General features: G+C 37.6%; 1 protein-coding gene across 7 annotated transcripts in view; it reads right to left on the bottom strand.

Moving 5' to 3' along the window:
• Window positions 1-23,446, bottom strand: part of CHRDL1 (chordin like 1) — a 165,358-nt gene that overhangs the window by 65,753 nt on the left and 76,159 nt on the right. For all 7 annotated transcript variants that reach the window (XM_037512070.2, XM_037512064.1, XM_054695611.1 and 4 more), the window contains exons 3-4: window positions 15,680-15,792; window positions 13,027-13,120 (exon numbers count right to left, since the gene is read on the bottom strand). In XM_037512070.2, coding sequence (XP_037367967.1) covers window positions 13,027-13,120; window positions 15,680-15,792 — 207 coding nt within the window. The remainder of the gene's footprint in view (window positions 1-13,026; window positions 13,121-15,679; window positions 15,793-23,446) is intronic.

The raw sequence follows: 23,446 nt of genomic DNA, 5'->3' as shown, positions 1-23,446 counted from the left end.
CTTCTGACTGTACCCAGTGCTTGTATAAATAAATAAATAAATATTTAAAAATAATAAAAATAAAAAGTTCAGTTGTACATTTACGTTTTAGGGATGTGAGTTATTATTATTGTTACAAGCAAAACCCTTATAACAGATAGTGACAACACCCCAAAAAGGCTCCTTCTCTCCCAATAGATGTAACCACAGTTCTGACTTCTGGGATTATCATCGCCTTATTTTTCATTATCATTTCACTGCATTTATGCTCCCTAAACAACAGAGCTTAGTTTTGCCTGCTTTGAACTTCATATGAATTGCGTCACAATGTAAGCACTGATATATATGTGTGTGTCTTGCTTTTACTCAACATTAAGCTTGATCTGCATACTACAGTGGCTTTCAAAAGACATGCTCCCTTTATCTGTGCCTGGGAGTACTTCCCTTTACCTAATTTTCTACAGTTAAGCTCATTTTTGCCTGGTCTCTGCCTCTAGAGATAGAAGGAGAAAGCTGACCAGCATCTTCTAACACCCATTTATCTTTCTGAAGATGGCTGACGTCCCTTTGGTCTTTCTTTCACCAGGCTCAGTAATTGCACTTTTCCTTCAACATTGCCTCATAGGTTTGCTACTCTGATCCTTTCATAATCTTTCTAATAAAACCAACCAAATGGCTCCAGACATATTTCTCTCAGAAAGCAATCTCAGAGGAGGCCCTTTTGGAAATACATTTCTCCAAATACAGGGGAACTGGGACACAGCTCTACCCCTATGGATTTCTCCAAAAGATGATAAAATCAGCCCATAATCAGCTCGTCACAGCAATCTTCTCTGAAGTTCCTGGGGAAACATTAATAAGGAATATGTCTGTCTTTCAAAACCCAGCATTTCACACAGTCATTACTGCCAGTTATCGCCTGTCATGCCTGTCATTGTCCAAGACAGTGTGGTCTCTGGAGTCTTCCTCATCCTGTGAAAAATATACTCTGATAACCAACGTTTGCCAGATTCTTCAAATTGGTTGTCTCCTGACTTCACTTCAACTCTGCCATTGGCCTCTTCTCAAATTTCTTCTACATTCTCTTCCCACTTAATAAAGAGACCTGCTACAACATGTAACTTGAAGACATTGTGCTAAGTGAAATAAGTCAATCACTAAAGGAAATAAACTATGTGATTCTGAATAGAGGAGGTACATAGAGGAGTTAAATTCATAGGGACAGAAAGTAGAATGATAGTTGCCATATGCTGGGAGGACAAAAAAGTGGAGAGTGTTGGTATTTAATGGTGTTACAGGGCAGGGTGTGTGGTACCTTGGGTCCCCCAAACCTGCCTGCTCTAAATAGGTTCTGCCATCCGCTGCATCAAGATAAAACACACTCTGGTGCATAAGACCTTCAATGCCAAGGAACTTTAATACAATTAGTGTGCAATAAAGAGAAGAGAAAGAATATAGTTTCCAAATTAACCATCTAAAGTTACCCATTCCCTCATGGGCAATGTCCCAGCCAAATAAGGTTGACCCAAGCAGGACCACTGGGGCCCAAAAGCTTGCCACAAGACTAAGGCACCTTTTAGTGGGCACCCACAGGAAAAGGGGCAGGAGGGGCAGGGCAAGCCTGGAAGGAAAAGAGCAAAATCAAAATACAAGTCAAGATAAAGGCCGCCATTGTCAGCCTCACCATGGGTCTCTCACCTATGTCTCTGTCTTTCTGAGTGTCTCCTTCCATGTCCTCCAAGTCTGTGGTACAAGTCCAAGGCCGAGAAGCAAGCATGGCTTCTCCATACATCTTCAGCTCCATGTGACTCCTCCTGGTCTTTTTCATCCACCCTTCCTTCCCCCAGTCTCCCCTAGCTTCTCCCTCCCTACTCAGCTCCACCCTTCCTTAGGGTGGGGCAGGGAACCTGGAACCTCCCCTTTCCCTGGGGACCACCCTGCTACAATGAGTCCAGCATTTCCATTTGGAAGATGAAAAAACTCCAGACAACTGGTGGTGATGGTTGCACTGCAATGTACACTTACTTAATGCCACTGAACTGTGCACTTAAATATGGTTAAAGTGGCAAAATTTGTTAGAGATACCATACTGTGATAAAAAATCATTTAAAGAAAATTGGAGATTTAAGACACAGAGAGAAAGAGGGAAAGTAGGAAGGAGAGGAGAAAAAGGAAAGAATACCAGAAAGCAATGCAAGGAAGGAAGCCACATTTCCCTGACCCTCCCTCTCAACCCTCATTTCTCCTGGATCAAAATAATAAAGGAAAACAGCCTATAAAGGGAGAATTGTGATCTCAGTTTAGATCACTGAGGGTTTAGTCCTTTGAAAGTACAGAAGCCAAAGCTGCAAAATTTTGTTAAAGAAAATAAATCAGAGCTTGTAGGGACACTTACTTTATCGTTCCATTTTAAAAGTAACCTCTACTCTCAAGTTTGATCTTTTTCCCTTTCTCCCCTTGAAAAAAATCTAGTCAAAGTTCCTCCCCCTTCTGCAGACAACTCTGATTTATCTCTTTCTTTAAAGATATACTCCATAACCTCTCTCCAATTCATGGAATACAACCCTTAAAAAATTATTTCAGCAGTCACACATCTATTGCTGAACTGCTTCCCACTCTCTGGGTCTCCAGTGCATATGTGGCAAAGACAAGAGACAACGCATCAAGACATTTATAAAACTGACCCCTTTGATGGCTAAAAATGGAGTCCTGTGAGGAGGTGGATTTTGGAACAACTTTCAATAACTGACACCCTAAGTCTGCCAGTTCTAAAAGCACTCAGGGAATAGCTGACGGTGTAAAAATCTAAATACAGAAATCAGATGAAAATCATTCTAATAAAGACTGTTATTTATCTTCGTGGCTGCAAGTGATCTGGTAAACCTTTTGGGTTATAGTTATTTTGCATCCAAAACCCTGAAGTGAAATGCTTTGGCTCTAGGCAACAGATAGCAAGCAAGGCTATTTGGTTACCTCTGGAACATATTGGTTTTAAATTAACAACCCCAAAGTGAAAAATTTGAGAGCTGGCAACTTATCCTACAAACCACTGTGTCTTCTGCCACGAATAAAGAACTTGTCCTTGATACTCTGAAAAGTGTGATTGCTCTGCAGGATGGTAGTCAGAGCAAAGTCTGGCTTCCTAGACTCTTCCTTATCCCCTCTATGGGCACCCCATAACTCTTCCAGGTACCTAGGCCTCAGGATCTCCCCCCATACACAGCAGCACTCTCCATCACCAAATTCTGCTTTCTAGATCCTGAATGCAGATTAATTTTAAAATGATTAGTAAGAGATAAGTTACCACTTTCAAAGATAGATGAATTTATAGGGCATCAAAATCTATATTTAAAAAGATGAAGCTGTAATAACGATAGCATTTAAGGTATCAGGCAACGTGGCATAGAGGGAAGTGGCGCGGGGGAGGGGGAGGCAGATACAATGCTGGCTGGACAGGTCTTGGAATCACGGGTCACAGGAAATGAAGGTAATAATGGCCTGCTCTGCTTACTCAAAAAGCAGGCTCTAGTTTAAGGGTCAGCCCTGAAACCAGGAAGAAAGCTCAATAAAGGACATTTTACTAATCCTTTCCTTAAAACACCCTAGATGTGACTCTTATTTCAAACTAAGTTGAAAACAGACTAAGCTGAAAACACTGATTTTATTTCAAACTATGTTGATTGCTTTTCCCTTTGAGAGTTTCATTTGTTTATCAGCAGAAATTCCTGGGCTAATTCCGAGAAATGCCATTCATTTCTCGCCAACAACAAGTCATGGACAATGGGCGGGGTAGAGGGGCAGCTCCCCACGGAGGGTCCATCTTTCTGGACATGACAGCCAGGGGCTCTGAATGTGGAAGATGGCAGAAAGAAAGGCTTTGGGTGGGAGCTCTGGGGAAGCCGGGAAGCCGGCCAGATGGAACAGCGAACACATGTTACTGCAGGGTTGATCCTAGGGAAGCATCACACAGGCAAAGTATGTTTCTGGGGTGCCTATGCTCCCCATTATCAGAGAGAAAATTCTGTGTTGCCCCTGGACCTCTAAAATGCACAGGGCTCTTTCTACTCCCAGATCTTGCCCAGGACTGCTCTCTCTTGACCTCCTTTATCAAGATCTCCCCTGGGCACTATTACCATAGTCGAGTTTCCAGTACAACTGCATCAAAATTAATTGAAGTACTTATTTAAAGTGCAAAATTTCCACTGCAGCCGACTGAATCAGAATGTTTAGTGTAGAGCCTGGGAGTCTGTATTTTATCAAATCTCCTTACGTGACCCTAATGTTTGAGCAACACTAGTTTGGGATCTTGTTCTAAAACGGTCTGCTCTCCTAATAACATTCTGCACACTAAGAAATCATATATACGAATAGCTTATTATTATAAATAACTTATTGTTATATTGTGATAAATGAATGGTATACTTTAAGACTTCCTAAGACACACACACTAAAGAATGCCAGTCCTTCAAAGTGTGCGACCAAAAAAGGATCCTCTCTGCTAAATAGGTTTCAAAATATTGCATTCCATAAGCTTGTCTTGTAGATTCATAAGAATATTAATATATTAAAGGCTCTGAGAAGTCTTGCATTAAAACAAACTTCTTTTGTTTTAACTTTCTCCAAACCAGAAACTCTCAAGTTTATGTGACCATATAAATATTTTCCTAGTAAACCCAATTATCACCCCATGAACTTGTGTTTCTTGTAACAAATTTTGCAAAACAACTAACGCAGAAATGTAATAGTAATGGTGGAGGTTTCTGAAATAGAGAAGAGAAAATATAAGGTTTATTTCTGACAAATTCTTAGTATCCCTCAATGAGGTCTCACCTTTTTTCCTTTTGTTTTGGGTCACCTTTGGTCCATGTTCATCTAAAGAAATAGAAAAGTTCCACTCTACCAGGATGGAAAGCCACAGTGTTCCCAAAAGTCTTATTCTTGTATCATATAAGGACTTTTAGCATGCAAACAGGAAATCACATTCTTTTCAAAAAGCAACTAAATCCCCAGGGTTTACCAGAGACAAAGATACCTCACCTGGCAGGACACAAGTTTACTGAAGAAGTTTTTAACCCTTCATATTCTGCAGTGTTCAAGAACCAAATGTCTGAGGAAAATAATGGAAATAAAGCATGGAAGACCATGAAAGATACAGATAGTATAGCTAGGGAGGGTCTAGAAATCAACAGTAAACATCTCCGTGTCTATTGCTCAACAATCAGAAAGAACAATCATGATGGTGAGGATGATAACAGTAAAGTAAACCTTCTCCTATCTAGACAGCAACATTCCAGAATGCTCAGATTTTTGGACTGTGCTGGACCCAAAAAGAGTTTTTAAAAACAAATACATTTTGCAGGCAAAGAAATGGCCCCCCAATCAATCATTGTTGAAATTATAGCTATTGCAGTCACCTTACTGGAGGAAAAGAGTATGTTAATTGACTGCTACCACTTAAAAGAAATTGACCTTTTTTCCAATACTGTCCACAAGGCATGTGAACATGGAATTCAGAAAAGAAGAAAGAAGAGAGAGCAATGGAAACCAGGTGTGGTTTCAATTAATTAATTAATTTTGATGCAGTTGTACTGGAAACTCGACTATGGTAATAGTGCCCAGGGGGGATCTTGATAAAAGAGGTCAATTTTGCCGGCAACAGGAGCAATTATCAGCAACCCCGAGATGGCAGGCAGCAGGTACTCAGAGATGAGCCTAAAAAATATAGGGCAGCAAAATCCACAAGCAACTATAAACCAGAGACACACTACGGAGGGGGGGGGAATAAAATAAGGGGGGATTGTATGGGAATTGTATGGGGACTATAACCAAGATGAAAATGCATACATTCTGCAAAAATGAAAAATGATGTAAAAATATATAAAATTAAATTAGATTAAATTAGATTAAAATTTTTAAAAAAGAATATAGGGCAGCTTTAAAAATTGGGAGAGATTCCTCAAAAAGTAAACATAGAATTACCACATGATTCAGAAATTCCACTCCTCGGTATATACCCAATATAGCTAAAAACGCATGCCACACAAAAACTTGTACATGAATGCCCAATGAAGCACTATTCACAATAACCAAAGGGCAAAAACAACCACAATGCCCATCAACAGATGAAGGATAGACAAAATATGGTCTATCCATACAATGGAATATTATTCAGCAATAAAAAGGGACAAAGTACAGATACATATTATTACCACATAAATAAACCTCTAAAACATTATGCTAAGTAAAAGAAACCAGATACAAAGGCTGCATATTTTATGGTTCTATTTATAGGAAATGACTAGAATAAGAAAATCCATAGAAAGAAGAAGCAGATTAAAGCAGATTAATGATTGTTAAAGGCTTGTTGGGGTGAGTAATCAATAGTGACTGTTAAATGGACAAAAGTTTTCTTTTTGGGGAAGTGAAAAATTTTAGGAACTAGATTACTGGTGACAGTTGCACACATTGTGAATATTTTGTGTCATTGACTTGCACATTTTTAAAACAATCAATTTTATATTATGTGTACTTTACAGCAATAAAAAAATAAATCTCCCCTTGAACTTTTGCCCCCTCCAAAAAAAAAGTCTAGATGCAGCAAATATATGCTGTCTACTTGATCACAGACACTGACATACTCATGGACATAGAATCCCTTTTTATATAAATGGTTCCCCTGGTAAGAAGAGGGGAAACAACACGCTAATAGGTCAGTGTCTACAGACAGAAAACAAATTTAAAATGTTGAATTACTTTCAACCCTCACTCTCAACTGTCAAAGGCCAAATGCCATAAATCGATCCCATCTTATATAGTCTGTTCCTGCTGGAGTTTAGATTTGTGTTATCTAAATTTGTTCCTATGCGAATGGTAAATAAGAGAGTGATGTTGGTATAACACAGAAATTGCATCAGTTCATACATGATTATTTTGCAGCAACTTATTATTTTATACCACCAAGTGATAGCAGCTGAATGCAAAATACCGCACAAATGAAATCAGCAAACAATAAAGTATCTATCCTGTTCCCATCCACCCCAAGTTCTCCTTGGCTCAATTTGGCTACATGCTTTATCTTGTAAGTGTTTATTACCTCTCTCCAATCTTTATGCACTATTTCTTATCTCTCTACCTCAGTGGCCTCAATTTTTCTTTTTATCCCCTTCCTTCAAGCTAATGTCACCATTTTCAAAGGTGAAGTCTATATTTAGTACAATACTCTTTTACTTACTAGAAATCTAAAAGGCCTTTTTTATTTTTATTTTTATTTTTTCCACATTTTATTTAAATTTTATTTTTATATTCCCCATACAATTACAACCCCCTTACTTTGACCCCAAGCCCTCCTTTCCCCACCCCCCACCCCCCACAGAGCGTCTCTGGTTCATAGTTGTTTGTTGATTTTGATATTTTCTTTCTTATAGTTATTCTTTTTCCTGGTCCCTTATTTAAGTTTTCTAGATTCCTGCTATGAGTGAGACCATCCGGTATTTTTCTTTTTCTTTCTGGCTTATTTTGCTGAGTATGATCCCTCCCAGCTACATCCATGTTGCTGCAAATTGCATGTGTTTATCTTTTTGAATGCTGAGTAATATTCCATGGTGTATATGTACCACATCTTCTTGATCCAGTCATCTATTTTTGGGCATTTGGGTTGTTTCCAAAGCTTAGCTATTGTAAATAGTGGCCTTTTTTAAACCATGCTAGTAGTTTTTTAGTATGATTATCTTGTTACTGCTCTGGTTACAAGTTGCATTAAGTTTCAAGTTGTTTATTCTAATCCTGTGTTTTCTTCTTAAACCCTGTTATTTTTTAGTATATAATTATGCAGACTGTGAGGATTTTCAGAAATGCACATATTGCATTATGGCAGAAATACCTATGTTTGCTAGCTAGCTCACAGCCTAGCACCTTTTGAGAGAAAAATGGCACAGGGCTGACAGCTTCTACTTACAGGAACACACAGACTAGTGCATCACTGGAAAGATCATTTCCCCACTTTATCTTGAATCTAAAACACTGGGGCGAGGGATGCCTCACCACACTGTGGTGCCACTTTGACAGTGTGATTTTTACCCTATTAAAACCACATCATAGAGCTAACCGTTTTTCACACCTAGCTGAAAGGGAACAGTATGAACTAGGTCTTTGGTAAAGGATCAAATCAGTTATTTTGGCATTCTTGTAACATCTTTAATAACCCAGGAATGCTGGAATGCCTCAAAGAGGACCCAAATTTAGTAATTCTAAATAGCAAATTCTTAATAGCCTTTATTTTTTAAAAACTTAGAAAATATCATGAATTATGCTTCTGGTCACCATCAAGTTCTGGTGACAAAATTATATATAAAGAACAAAAGGAAAGAAGTCATATTCTTTCTCTCCCCCTCCTAGTTTTATTACTCTATTCCCCTCTAACAAAAGACACAGAATTTCATTCCTACAAATTTCCTATTATCAGAGACAACAGAGAGTCTTGCTTAGATATTGGGATAGATTTAATGACGTTTCTGACTTCTGTGCAGTATTGACTTTTCCATTAAGAATGTTCTAGCCTCCATGTAGCACATCCTCCTTGGACCCAGTAGAATCTTGTGGTATGTGACCAGGACTTGACCTCTGCCATGGAGACTTGGAGATGTACTGATGAAAAACTTTTCATTTGTTCTTCACAGGAATCAGTATAGATTTCTTTCCGGTAATTCTGGAAAAGCAGCCTGCATACTCTGATTTCCATGGTTCAGCAGAAGCTGAAAGTCAACTTCAAATGCAGGTGGGAAACTTGAAAATTTTAGAAATAGGGAGTTAAAAATGTAGGAGCCATGGGAAGCAGAGAAATAAATGGGAGAAAGGGATGGCTCCTTTGTCCCTTTCCATGGAAGGCAAGCACCAAGCATCGCCTTGAGAACGCTCCCACCCAATCCATTGCAACCTAGGTAAATGTTCCCTGAAGTTGATACTACTATAGGAAATTATGTCAAACCAAAACCTTGTGAATATGGTTTCCCTATTTGTTTTCTCTTTCTTATACACAGAATACAAGTTGTTTGTTTTCTCATTCTGATACACAGAACACAAGTTATTCACCAACATGGCTTTAAATATTCTATTTTTAAGAGATGACATTTTCATTACCGTGCCTTCCATTGAATTAAGACAGAAAATTTGAGCCCTTTCCTTTGACCAGACATTCCTGTGGGTCTGAAGGCATGAGTTCCCTCATGCCTAATAATCACTGAGGTGGAAAGAATACAGAGGAGTCACATGCATTGCCCTGTCTCAAAGCAGAACTGTGCCAATTCTATCTCAAATGGGTGGCACCTTTCTATTTCTAGAAATATTCTGTGAAGAGACTAAAATTCTCCTTAGTCATTTATTCTAGAATTTGACAACCACTGTGTCCCAAATTCATTCCTTTATTCTGTTCTTGTTTTATCTTTAATAGAAAGAAAGAATAACTGATTTGCATTCCAGTTCAATATGGTAGAGAGAACACATGAGAAAACTCCCTGGTCTTTTCCAAACAAGTGAGAGTGAGATGAAATGTAAAATTAACAATAAATAAAACTTTAAAATTGCAAAAGTGTACTCAGAAACAAGAGCAAATTTTGTGAAACATACAGCAATAAATTGTACCAAAGCCATATGGTCCCACTGGCAGATGGGACTAGATACAGACTGTAGGGGCAGACAGTTGAACAGGAACCATGGTCTTCAAGTGGCTTTCTGTATAAAGCTGAGGACCTTATCCTGTATAAAGCTGGGAACTAAGGTCATACTCTTCACAGGCAAACAGGGGCTGACATAGCTCTTCCTACACAAGATGGTTACCTCAAATGCACTGACTGCCCAATGTAACCCAACTATAGGCATCCCAGTCTAAGAGCATTATCTGGGACTGGCATTACACAAGAAAACTGTGGTATATACAAACTATCTGGGCATGAGGGGAGGCCAGGCTGAGTCGCTAATATACAGCCTGGTTTGGAGCTAAGTGAACTACATAGTCTGAAACAACCATCCCATGAGAAAGGTAGGGTTTCTGCAAGAGAAAAATTCCATAAATGTTGAGCTTTTAAACAAAAATTTTAGAAGACAAGGGGAAGTTCAGAACTAAGAAAAGCCATCAAGAAGCCAAACAAAAATGAGAATTTATACCTGAAAAAAATACAGATATTTGAACAACCTGAAATGAACTTTATAATGATATTTAAATGCCTTATAGAAAAAAAAAAGAAAATAAGAAGATCCTAAACAACAACAACAGGAGTTTTAAAATACCAACATGTAAATATTTTAAAACATAATTCAAGCACCAACAAATTAGAGGAAAATATAGTTCTTGAAAATAAAATGAAAAGACACAACAGATGACCAAAATAGTAGGCATCAAAAGACTGGAAAAGAAAATTCCTGAATTGGTGGGCAGACGTGAAATAATATATCATTATGGAGAGTTAATCAAGATGGAAAAAATAAAGAAGTCATTAAAAGAAACAGGATAAAATGAGCTGTAAAAACATACAACAGAGCCAACTTTGAGAATTAGAATAAAGACAGAAAGGGAAAAGGTAACTTTCACAAAAATAATGACTAAACATTGAAGAGAAATTTGAGTCCTGTGGGTGAAAAAATCATGTGTTAAACAGGCTAAATAAAAATAAATCAGATATCTACATATCTCATCGTATGCATCAAAGTAAAAGAGAAAATCTTTAAAGCTAGAAGGAGAAAACAGATTATGTACAAAAGTACTATAATCAATCAACACACTTCTTATTCACAAAGTCAATAAACCATTGATTAATATCTTCAAAGGGCTGAGGGAAAATCAACATGCACCTATAATTTTATACCCAACAAAATGATCATTTAAGAATGAGGTCAAAATAAAGACATTTTAGCATATTAGGAATGGGGAACTTTAGTACCACTACCCACAGAAAAATATTGTTAAAGGTTATACAATAGTTGTTTTTTAAAAAATGAATTCACATGGAAGTGACCTGCAAGAACAAGAAGGAAAATAAAATGAACACCTGGTTTCTATATGCCATAAAATGGCTTTAAAGACAATGTGTTCATTTCTTTCAATTTTCTACTTTCTGGGATTTATGACCTCAATTCCTTTAACGCTCTTTTTCTCTCAAAATAACTGCTAGCTTCCCCTTTCCCTTTCTCTCAATACTGCTTCCTGCTACGCAGCTGAGGTGAAAGACAGCCATACTCCACTCTATGCTTCTCTACCCTCTGTACTGGTCTGCATTATGCCTCAACTGCCTTCCCAGGGAAAAACAATCTCTATATAGTTTAAATAAATTCCTCTGGCATTAGACCACTTTTGGAACCTTCTGGGGTGGGTGGGGGAACTTTTGGTATGCAATTTGACAGTCAATTTTTTAAATTTTTTTTTAAAGTTCTGATTAATATCTTTATTAGAGACTTTACTTCTATCTACCAGAACCCCTTCCATACCATACCCTTGTAATCCAGTTTAAGCAGAAGCAGCAAATAAACACATACATGAATAGTAAATCTGATTTAGGCTCAAAACTAGGCTAATATTTTACACCACTCAGGTTTGTTCAATAAATTTATCAACATATATTCATACTTATAGCATAAATCGAATTTATTCATTTGCTCAATTGTCACATATTTGTTTTATCTTAGAATGTGCATGAGACAGATACTGAAAATTAATAAAGTATCAATGCATTTTTAAAAAATCAAAAAGAATTTTTAAGGTTGAGCATATGCCGAGTCAGTCTTTTACATCTTAAAGCATATACTAGCATCAGCAGTGATATTATCACAGTGATAAACCTAAAATATGGCATGATCTTTTGTCATCTGGGAAAGAATCTGTAGTCTTTATTTTATTGATAAAAAGTGGTGACAAAACGGGTTGGGAATTTCTTCCCCATAAAACAAAATCTCCATTCCTGTGACATTTCAGTTAACTGAGTTGTCGCTAAACCTCATTCCTAGTCCCTCCCTAGCATTTTTTCCCAAACATTTTTGGTTTCCTTAAGTTCTGGGGGTTCTTCATTACTTACACGTGCACGCACGCACACACACATACACACACGCCCTAGACTAGTGATTTTTCACATTTTGGGAGCCATGTACACCCATTTAGGAATACCATAAAGATATGGATGCTCTCTAAAGAATTTACACATATACATTGTTACATCAAATACTTCAAACAAATTTAGAGGGTTCACTGATCCCATTGGGCCACCCACAGACTCTGATTCAAGAACTCTGTCCCAGCAGGAAACAATCAACTTATAGGACTGAAAGCCTATCCCAACACTGTCACTTCAGTTTTCCTAGGACTGCTGTCAGGCCCACGGGCGTTTTGAACCATTCCATGCTCTCTCTCACACCTCTGTTATGGGAGCCAGCCCCAGTCAGATATGAACAAAGTGTCATTGAGGGAGTCCCTGCCTCCGACAAACACGCTAGCCGCAAACTGTGAAAGCAGACGTCCTAACAGCCTTGTGAAAAAGTCCTGCCTGCCTCCCCCTTAGAGCTGCTCTCAACAATGTGTGCATAATAAGTGTGCAGTCTGGAGGAGGCAGACAGCTTTACACTGTCATAAACCTCACTGGTTCAGCTCCTTTGATTTATGAACAGCCCCTCATCTCTTAGAAGCTGTGTTCAGACACAGTTCCCACACTAATTGTGTAGGACACGTGCCACCAAGTCCCCTGGTGCCCACGGCCCATGGAGGGAAGAGGTTGTTTATAGCAGAAAATCTCTGGACCACAATTCCCTTCCCCCAACTGACATCACCTTCAAATGCTTAAAAGCCTAATGAAAATCTGTTAGTGGTACTCAATCACTTATTAGAGCCTAGAATGTGCCCTGCTTGGGCTATAAACAGTCTTTAGGGGCCAGTGTGGGCTGCCCAAAAGTATCCAATTGTTGTTTCTGTCTGGAAGTTTCCCTTCTGGGGATTAGGGAGATGAAGACAGTTGGATGGAGGAGGAAGGAAGGAGACCTATGGCTTGGAAAGAAAGATGCCAGCTGGTTTACCTGGGCATCGGGGGCAGCACAGATGAGGAATATGCACGGGAGAGAGGCAGTGAAGGCTCGGACATCTGACTCGGCTACACAGCACATTCCCGTTCTGAAAGAGAAGGCAACAAGAAAAAAAAATGAGTGTCTTTCAAAGGTCACTGGGATCGTGCCAGTTGGGGAGACAGTCATGCAGGGATGCATCCGGACAGTGAATAACGCATCCCTGAGCAGCTGAATGAAATCAGCACTTTTCTCTCCTTTCCTCATCACGAGCACCTCCGCTGGCTTGGCTGACAGTGTACTGGCATATATTTCAAAGGCTGGGATCACTACTGCTCCATATTTCAACTAATTGTGGAGGCTTCTTCTGGCCTGGCTCTATGGCATCTCTATCATTCCCCAGCCTGAACTGAATGTCTTTTACCAAGAGCCTAGTCTGACTTCATAATCGCCTGCCCAATGCCATGGAAGGGAAAGGATGAGCAATGGGTTCCCTGAACTGATACCCACCCTTGCCCAGCTCATGCCTCTTGGTTTCTATATAACTCTGTTTTGGTCCAGTAGACGGATTCCTCTCCTCACTTCTCTTTTCAGTCAAAATTTTTCTGAGGCCAAGTTAAAGTTTGGAATCGAGTTAATTAACTAGTATGTCTGTGTGGGGTACCTGGGTCTCTGTCTGATTTACAATTACAAGATCCCCAGTTCTGACTGTTCTCAACCATTGCTAGAACAAAGGAAGACTTTGGAAGTCAATTTTGCATTAAGGTTTGCCATCCTTAATTCATTTGAAGCAACAGTTACTTATACCTGCCTGGTTCTTATGGGGGAAGGGGAAGAAGAAGAGAATGGAGTAAGAAAACATGCCCAGCAGTTGAGCTATTTGGCATATTAACATTTTCACTGCCCTGGTGACAACAAAGTTTCAGTCCCCAACAGTGAGCTGTCCATTTCCAATGTGTTGGGTCCAGAATCTGCACAATCATGCCATAACATGCAGCTATCAATCCCCAGATGATTTAATGCCTGCCCTAGCCATTTATAGAGGCAGGCTTCTTTTATCCAAATGTGAATTATCTTGCCACAACCCGATATCTCTTCTCATATATTATCTGGAATAAATTTTGCATTGTTGCTTTTGGAAACGCCACAGAGTCTCCGTATGTGTCACACTCCTCAATACCAGGTGGCATCACCTTGAAGTAACAGCACCAAAGCACATCAGAAACCACTCCTCCTAGCTGAGGTCTAACCTGATTGCTCCTCAATGCGTTATACTGAATTCTTTTCTAGAGTAAACAGAATAATAAAAATATTGATAACTCTAAATATTGATGATGGTGAAAATAGCAGCAGCTGGCATTTCATGAATGTTGACAATTGACCCAACAGTGCTGTATGTGATTGAACTGGATTATTGAGTTTAATCCTTACTGAAACTCTATGAAATAAGTTAATATCATTATCTTATTTAAAATAAGAAGGTGAAGGGATCTCTGAGATACTAGGTAACTTGTCCAAGGTGTCAGGGCCAGCGTTGGAAACTTGCTGTGTATTGGTTCTAGAGCCCAGAAGCCTGAAGTTTAGGTTTCCAAATGGTCAAAATTCTGAAAATCAAATTTCCTGTTCAAATGGCAAAAGAATCAGGCTTGCAAATAACTGCACCTGTTCTACCTGGGTACTAGATAGGAACTGCAGTTCTTCCATGAGGCTTCAAGTGAGAGGTTGATCTTAGAAAGTCGTTATGTCAGAATTCTCAAATTTGAAGGCTTAATATGAGTTCCCCTTTCCCAATTAGCTCAGTGCAATGGTTCTCCACCAAAGGCAATTTTGCAACCCCACCAACTTTGTCCATGCCTAGAAACATTTCTGGCCCTAAAAACTGGAGCTTGAGCTACTGGCATCTAGTGGGTAGAGGCCAAAGATGCTTACTCAACATCCTACAATGCAAAGGACAGCCTCTACAACTAGGAATTATCTGGTCCCAACTGTCAGTAGTCAGAGGTTAAGACACCCTGGCCTAAGTCACAATGGCAGAAGCTTGTTCAGAAAGATGAACCGCAGCACTGGTCCTGAGTAGTGACCATGTAAAAGAAGGTGGGGCTACCTGTTTTATCTGTGACAAAGATAATATGCATTTAATCTGTCCAAACAGTTTTCAGTGACTGGACAGGAACTAAGGCCAAGCCAAGCAGAGTCTCATCCACCAGGTATTGGTCACAGTTTCATAATGTCAACCTTAATTACAGATATTGACTGAGACAACATAAAATACCCTCTCAGAGTGAAGTAGCTTACAATCTATCCTAATCTCTCTTCTAAATGCCAGAAATGAATTTTGAAAATGAAGGTCCAAAAATTATTATGTCTTTTAATTTAGTCATTATATTGAACTTTTCTCCCTACTTCTGCTATCAAGCTATTCTCCTACAAGGTCCATATCATTTGGCTAAGAAACCATAAATATCACTCCATAGGAAACATTCAGAGATCCCACAAAAATCAAGCCAAAAGACACAGAGGAAAATGACCTATGTGTATTTTTCCTTATAATATGATTCTTAATTTCTTTTAGACATTTATCGCCCATGTTCCCTGGCTACCTGGACACCAAAAACACCTCTGCATGCAGAGGAACAAACTGGGAAATAACATGCTTGAAGGCCTGTACCTCTGAGCAGATGCAGTTCACACAGTAAACCAGCCCATAAGGTTCCAGGTAAGGGTGCCATCTCTCGCCCACTCTGTACTTCTTGTCTTGAAACACACAGTATGTCTCTGAATCTGTGATAAAGGAAATGGAAGAGATGTCTGTTAGAAAATATTCATCAAGGCCTCCCTGGTGGTGCAAAGGGTTAAGCACTGCACTATTGAAGCAATCTGCAGCCTCTGCAGCAAGAGTTCGATTCCCAGCCAGCCAGCCAGGGAGCTACCCACATGGCACGGCAGACCTCTCCTGTCTTACCCACTGCTCCCCTCGGCAGTGTATTTCAGTCAGTCTGCCTATTCTGTTCCCCACTCTCTCTCTGGTGCATCCTCTCACCCCCTGCACCTCTGCCCTGTACCACAGCTCTTGTATGCATAAATAAATAAATTAAAAATATATATATTGATCAAGCCACAAAATTTAAAAGCAATCACAGGTTCTATCCCTCTCTGCGTACACCAAGGGAAGAGGCATAGAGAATAGGCACAGAACCCCTACTAGGGGCTCAATGCTTTACATGTTTTGCACATGTGATCCTATAATGATCCAGTAAGATAGATACTACAATTAGTCTCGTTTTGTAAGTGAGGGAAATCACCAACATACAGCCAGTAAGCAGCAGAAGTGGGACTCAAATCAGGCTTTGCCTGATAGTGAAGTCTTAATCTTAATTATTCCTCAGTTATAACGTTAAGAAGATATATGGTAAGAAGATTCCATATAATGGTAAGAAAATAAGGGACTATGTCATGTGTCCTTTTGGAAAAGGTTGTGCTCCCTACTTTGGAAATGTAAGCTGCTGTCGGAGATGCTGATCTATCAAAACATTCTCGAGCTGCCTGGAGGCATAGGAATGAATGACTAAATACACTGTTTTTGGTCTCTGCAAATGGCTTAGCCAATACATTCTAACATCATTCAATCATTAAACAAATATTTGAGCATTTTGCTCTTTGTCAAACAATATGCCAAGTGCCGAGGATAAAATGGTAAGCAAACCATACATAGTCCTCAATCTCATTCAACTTATAGATTTCCTGCTTACCCAACTCCCAATCAACTCAAAAGTAAAGTGTCCTTCCCTTTGGTGGAATAGAAAATTTTATAGTTTATCTTGCAACGTAGTTGAGCGCATAGTAAGTTTCTTGCCTTATTTTACATGTCTTATTTTCCTATGGGGTAAAATATCCTCAAAAGTAGGCAACATTTATTCTGTATTCTCTATCACATGGCCTAGCAGACTGTGGACAATAAATGTAAGCAATTGACCAATGACTGATAAATAAATTTCCAGACCATGTGGGTTTATCATCTAATCCCATCCTCTTATATTTCTGTAAATTTAAAATTGCTCTAGAAAATAACTATTTTTTTTTTAAGAAAAATGAGTAAAAGGCCAACAGATCAATAGAAATGTAAAGAAAAGAACTGACTGGTCACTGGAAAGAGAATTCAAAAGGCTCTTAAATTTGTGAGAAAAGCCAAATCTCACTCATAATTAGATAATTGTTATACAAAATGGTCTCCCCACCATCAGTTTTTCCAAGTTCTAAAAATGTGTATACACATTTGTATACATACACTGTGTATACACAGTAGCTATCACAATGCTGATAAACACACCTTTTAACCCAGGAATTTTCTTCTACTTTTCTACTCACACACTGCAATAAATGCCTCCATCAGTTGCCGCTTCCAAGAACCTCTAGCATTCTTTTCAACTATCCATAAGATAAATTTCAATTTATGTTTCAAATCATTATTTCCAGCTTCTTCATAATAATGAACTGAGGGTCAGAACTGTGTTTGTATCATAATTAGCTCTACCTGTGTAGCACTGAGCAAGTCATTTCAACTCTGTCAACCTCAGTTTCCATCGTCTGTGAAATATGCATTATATTTTTCTCAAGCAGATGTTGAAAGATTAAATTAATCTCTTTGTAATTTATAAAGTACTACAAAATGCAGATTATTATGCATTGTTTTTTCTAATTAGAAAAGGAATGTAGAAAACATACACAAACACAGAAAAAGAACAAATTGAAGACATCAAAGAATATGAAGGTAAGAAGCATCATACACACCAACTTTTAATATACTGGCAACTTATAAATATTCCATGGACTGAAGACAAAAATAAAAGAGAAATAAGAATGCATTTTGTACTACATTAAAATGAAAACAGAGTATCAAAATTGGTAGGATCCAATCAAGTACTTAAAGAGAAATTTATATCACTAACAACCTATATTTGAAAACAAATTAACACCTTAAAAAGGTGGAAAATTTAGAGCAAAATAAACCAAAGAGCAAACAGAAGGAAGGAATAACTAGAAAATAAAAATCAGTGAAATTGAAGACAAAAAATTGTATCAATTTTTATTGAGGTAACATAAGTTTAGAACACTGTCCATGATTTAGAGGAATACACATTTTCAGATGTATGTTTGCACACCACACCCACACCAAAGTGTCCATAATCCTACACCATAGGTCATAGACTGGGCCCCTTCCCACCTTTACTCTACACATGTACCTAGCCCTCTGGTAGCCTAGATTCTGCAGTTAAATTTCTAGTATTTCTTTGGTTTGGTATTATCTGTTCATTTGTTTTGTTTATACTCCACATGAGTGAAATCATCTGGTATTTATCTTTTCCCTTTTTTGACTTATTTGACAATTAACATAATTGCTCTAGTTCCATCCACATTGTTACTAATTGCAAGACTTCACATTTTATAGCTGTATAGTATTCAATTGTGTATATAACCACAGCTTCTTTATCTACTCAACTGTCATACACTTTGTGTAACTTGGATACTATAAATGGTGCTGCAATGAACACAGGAATGTATACATACATATGCATTGGTGTTTTTGCATTTTCAAGGTAGATATCTAGGAATGGAAGTACTGGATATATTTTTTAATATTCTGAGAAACCTCCATACTACCTTCCCTATGGGCTGAATCAGTCTACATTCCCACCAACAGTGTAAGAGAGTTCCTTTTTCTCCATACCCTTGCCAACATTTGTTGTTTCTGATCTTTATGATATGTGCCATTCTCATGTGTGAAATGGTATTTCATTGTGGTTATGATTTAGAGTTCTATGATGATAAGCATTTTTTTATGTGCCTGTTGATCATCTGTATGTCTTCTTTGGAGAAGTCTCTATTTAGCTCCTATGTCCATTTTTTGATTGGGTTAATTGCTTTCTTTATGTTGAGTTGTATGACCTCCTTGTAGATCTTCAGTAAGTCCATTTTTTTTCTTTTGCAAAAACTATAGAGACAGAAAACAAATCAGTATTTGCTAAGGGCTGTGGTGGAGGAAGTTCTTTGATACAAAAGAGCACAGAATAAATTTTAAGGGATTACAGATTCATTCTGTATCTTCATTATGTTGTGCTTACACGAAAGAATACACTGGTCAAACCTGTACTCTAAAATGGGTTTATTTTAGGGGAAAAGTTTTCAGTGTTTCACCATTAAGTATGTCGTCAGCTGTGGGTTTGCCATATGTGTTCTTTCTTTTGTTGATGTGTGTTCTTTCCAACTTATTGAATTTTTATCATAAATGGGTGTTGAATCTTCTCAAATGCTTTTTCAGTGTCTATTGATATGATCATGTAATTTCAATCTTCGCTTTTACTGACACAGTGTATTGCATTAGCTGATTTGTGTATGCTGAACCATCATAGTATCCCTGGAATGAATTCCACTTTATGATGTATGAATCCCTTAATATATTGCTTCATTAAATTTTCCAAGATTTTGGATAGGATTTTTTCATCTATGCTCATCACGGATATCAGTCTATAGTTTTCTTTTTCTTTTTATTTAAACAAATTTTATTTTTATATTCCCCATACAATTGCAACCCCCTATTTTGACCCCAATCCCTCCCCTCCCCATGCCCCACCCCCATAGAGTGTCTCTGGTTCATAGCTGTTTGTTGATTTTGATTTTCACTTTCTTATAAGTATAGTTTTCTTTTTTTATAATGTCTTTGTTTGGTTTTATGATCAAAGTTATATCAGTCTTATGAGATATGTTTGGGAGCATTCTTCCTGCTTAATTTTTGGAAAAGTTTGATATGAACAGATATTAGATCTTTGAAAGCCTGGTAAAATTTATTGTGAAGCCATCTGGTTCTGTTGTTGTCCAGTCTAAACACTATTATTCAACATAGTTTTGGAAGTCCTAGCCAGAGCAATCGGGCAAGAAAAATATATAAACATTATTCAAATTGGAAAAGAAGTAAAATTAATACTATCACTAATATACACAGAAATCCTAAAGATGCTACCCAAAAAAAAAAAAACGACTGGAAATATAAATAAATGTGTATAATAAAGTGGCAGGAAACAAAATCAATATAAAATCCTTGCTTTTCTATATGAAGACAATTAATTTGAGGAAAGAGAAATTAAGAAAAAATCCTATTTATAAATGCATCATGAAGAATAAAATATAAACAAAAGAAGTGAAAGACCTATACATGGAAAGCAGAAGACTACAAGATATTGTTAAAAGAGACAGAAGCCACAAAGAAATGGAAAGATATCCCAAATTCTTACATTGGAAGAACAGATATTATTAAAATGCCCATCTTTTCTAAAACAATTTACAGATACAATGTAATCCCTATCAAAATCTCAATGTCATTTTCAAGGAAATAGAAGAAATGTTTATAAAATTTGTATGGAACCACCAAAAAAAAAAAACCCATATAACTAATGCAATCCTGCAGAATAGAAGAAAAATGTAAATATCAGAATATATTACAAAGTAAAAGTAATCAAAACAGTCTGATACTGGAACAAAAACAGACATACACACTAATGGAACAGAACTGAGAGCCCACACATATATGGACAAGTAATTTATTTTTTTTTTAAAGATTTATTTATTTATTTATTTATTTATTTATTTATTTATTTATACAAGCACTGGGTACAGTCAGAAGCGCGGGAGGATGAGAGAATTCACCAGAGCCAGAGTGGGGAGCAGAGCAGGCAGAGGGACCGAAGTACACTGCTGAGGGGAGCAGCTGGCGGCAGGAGAGGTCTGCGCGCCATGTGGGACACTTCTCCGGTGGCCAGGAAGCAGCCGGGGATCGAACTGGTGCTGCAGAGACTGCAGGCAGCTTCACAACCCAGCACTCAACCGCTGCGCCACCGGGGAGGCCCTGGACAAGTAATTTATGACAAAGGAACCAAGACCATGCAATGGAGGGGGGAAAAGCCCTTTTTACATATAGTGTTGAAAACCTGGACATTCACATGTAAAGAAAAACAAAACAACATCAGTATTTAACACCATACACAAAAATTAATATAAAATGGATAAAAGACTTGGGTATAATACCTAAAGCCATAAAATACATGGAAGAAAATATAGGTGGCACACTCTGGAACATCAACGTCAGAGATATCTTTGGGGACTTAACTCCAATGGCAAGGGACTTAACTCCAAGCAAAAATAAAAAGGACTATATCAAACTAAAAAGCTTTTATACAATGAAAACAACTGCCACTAAAATAATGAAATGCAAAGTATTTATTTGGAGCAGATATTTGCTGCCATCAGACATGCAACAAGAGGTTAATATCCACAATATATAAAGAACTCATTCAACTTAACTGCACAACCCAATAACAAAATGGGCAGTAGACCTGAATAGACACTCTTTAAAGAAAACATACAAATGACCAACAGGCACATGAAAAATTATTCAAATTTACTTATTATGGAAGTGTAAATCAAAAATAAAATGAGATACCACCTCACATCTGTGCAAATGACCTATATAAAAAAGGCTGAAAACAAGTGTTGGCAAGGGTATAGAGGGAAAAAAGCTCTCATCACTGTTGGTGGGGATGTAAATTAGTCCAGCCTCTATGTAAAATCATATGGAGCTTGTTTTAACCATTAGAAGTAGAATACCATGTAATCCAGCAATTCCACTCCTATGTATTTATCAGAAGACATTAATTATGTCTTATGAAAACACTAATTTGAGATGTGTATATATATATATATATATATATATATATATATATTCCTATGTTTACTGAAGCACTATTTATAGTGGCCAAGACATGGAAATGTAAATACCCACTGACACATGACAGGATGAAGGCATTGTGGTATATACGCTCAATGGAGTATCACTCAGCTATTTCAAAAGATGAAATCTTGCCTTTTGTGACAACATGTATGAAAGTTGTGGTAATTCTGCTAAGTGACGTAAGTAGGAAAGTGAATGACAAATACTGGCTGGTTTCACTCACCTGTGGAATATAAATCAAATAAACTAACAAAACAAAACAAAAATAATTCTTAGACTCTGAAGAAAATATGGTGGCTACTAGAAAGGAGGGTAGTAAAGATGGGCAGATGGGGGCAATTTGAAAATGGTGACTGGCACTAGAACTATGGTTATGGGTGTGGTGTGGTGTGGATACATAATGAGTTGTAACACTGTACTCCTAAAACTTATATAGTAACGTAAACCAATGGCAAATCAATAAATATAATAAACCTACCAACAAATGGGATGGGTGAATTCTGTTACATATAAATTATAAATTAATAAAATGATAAAAAATAAAGGAAAGAAAATTCACACTTAATTCCACCACCAGAACAAACCACTTTTAACATTGTCATAACGTCCCTCTAATTATTTTCTTCCTTTTTTGAAATAATAGATTTTATTTCTTAGAGCTGTTTTAGGCTTACAGAAAGTTGAGCAGAAAATAGAGTTCCATATATGCCTTCTTCACTCCACTCCCACATTCTCCTATTATTAACATCTTGCTTTAGTCTGGTACATTTGTCATCATTAATGAACAAATGGTGATATATGAATTATGAGCCTAATTGCATAGTTTACATGAGATTCCACTGTTTTGTAGATTCCAGTGTATTATGAAAAATGTACAGTGATGTATATCTATCATTACATTATCACAGAGAAATGTTTTACTCCCCTAAATATTCCCTGTACTCTGCTTAACCATCTCCTCCCCCTCTCCACCCCCTACAATTCCTGATAACCATTGACCTTTTTACTGTTTCTGTAGTTTTTTCTTTTCCAAAATAGATAACAGGAATCAGAGGTGATACAGTCATTTTAGACTGGCTTGTTTTACTCAGCAGTATACATTTGAGGTTACCCCATGTCCTTTCATGACTTAACATTTTATATTATCATGAATAGTATTTTATCATATGAAAGTACAGCTTATCAATTCACCTATTGAAGGTCATCGTCGTTGCTTCTAATTTTTGGAAATTGTGAATAAAACTGCTGTAAACACTTGTGCAGACATAAGTTTTCAACTCATTGGGTAATACCTAGGAGGATGTTGCTGAATCATATAGTATGGCTTGTAAAAAACTGCCAAACTAGCTTCAAAAGTCTCTGCACCATTTTGCCTTCCCACCAGCAATGCATGAGAGTTTAGTGTTACTTATATCCTTGCCAGTATCTGGTGGTGTTTTTATGTGGGTATGAATCATTCTAGTATTATATGTATACCTACATATAACAACAAATAAGATAACACTACACACTCATTTGTTGTTTGAATTTGCATTTCCCTTAATGACATATGATGTTGAGAATCTTCTCACATATTATACGATGTTGAGAATCTTCCCAAATACTTATTTATAGTCTATATAGCTCCTCTGGTGAGTTGTTTATTTGCTTATTTAT

Source organism: Talpa occidentalis, unplaced genomic scaffold (assembly GCF_014898055.3).
Source record: "Talpa occidentalis isolate TD23 unplaced genomic scaffold, MPIMG_talOcc4v2.1 talOcc4.15, whole genome shotgun sequence".
In the NCBI taxonomy this organism is placed as follows: Eukaryota; Metazoa; Chordata; class Mammalia; order Eulipotyphla; family Talpidae; genus Talpa; species Talpa occidentalis.
The sequence above is the reverse complement of the archived record's forward strand: the minus strand, read 5'-3'. Positions and strand labels throughout refer to the sequence as shown.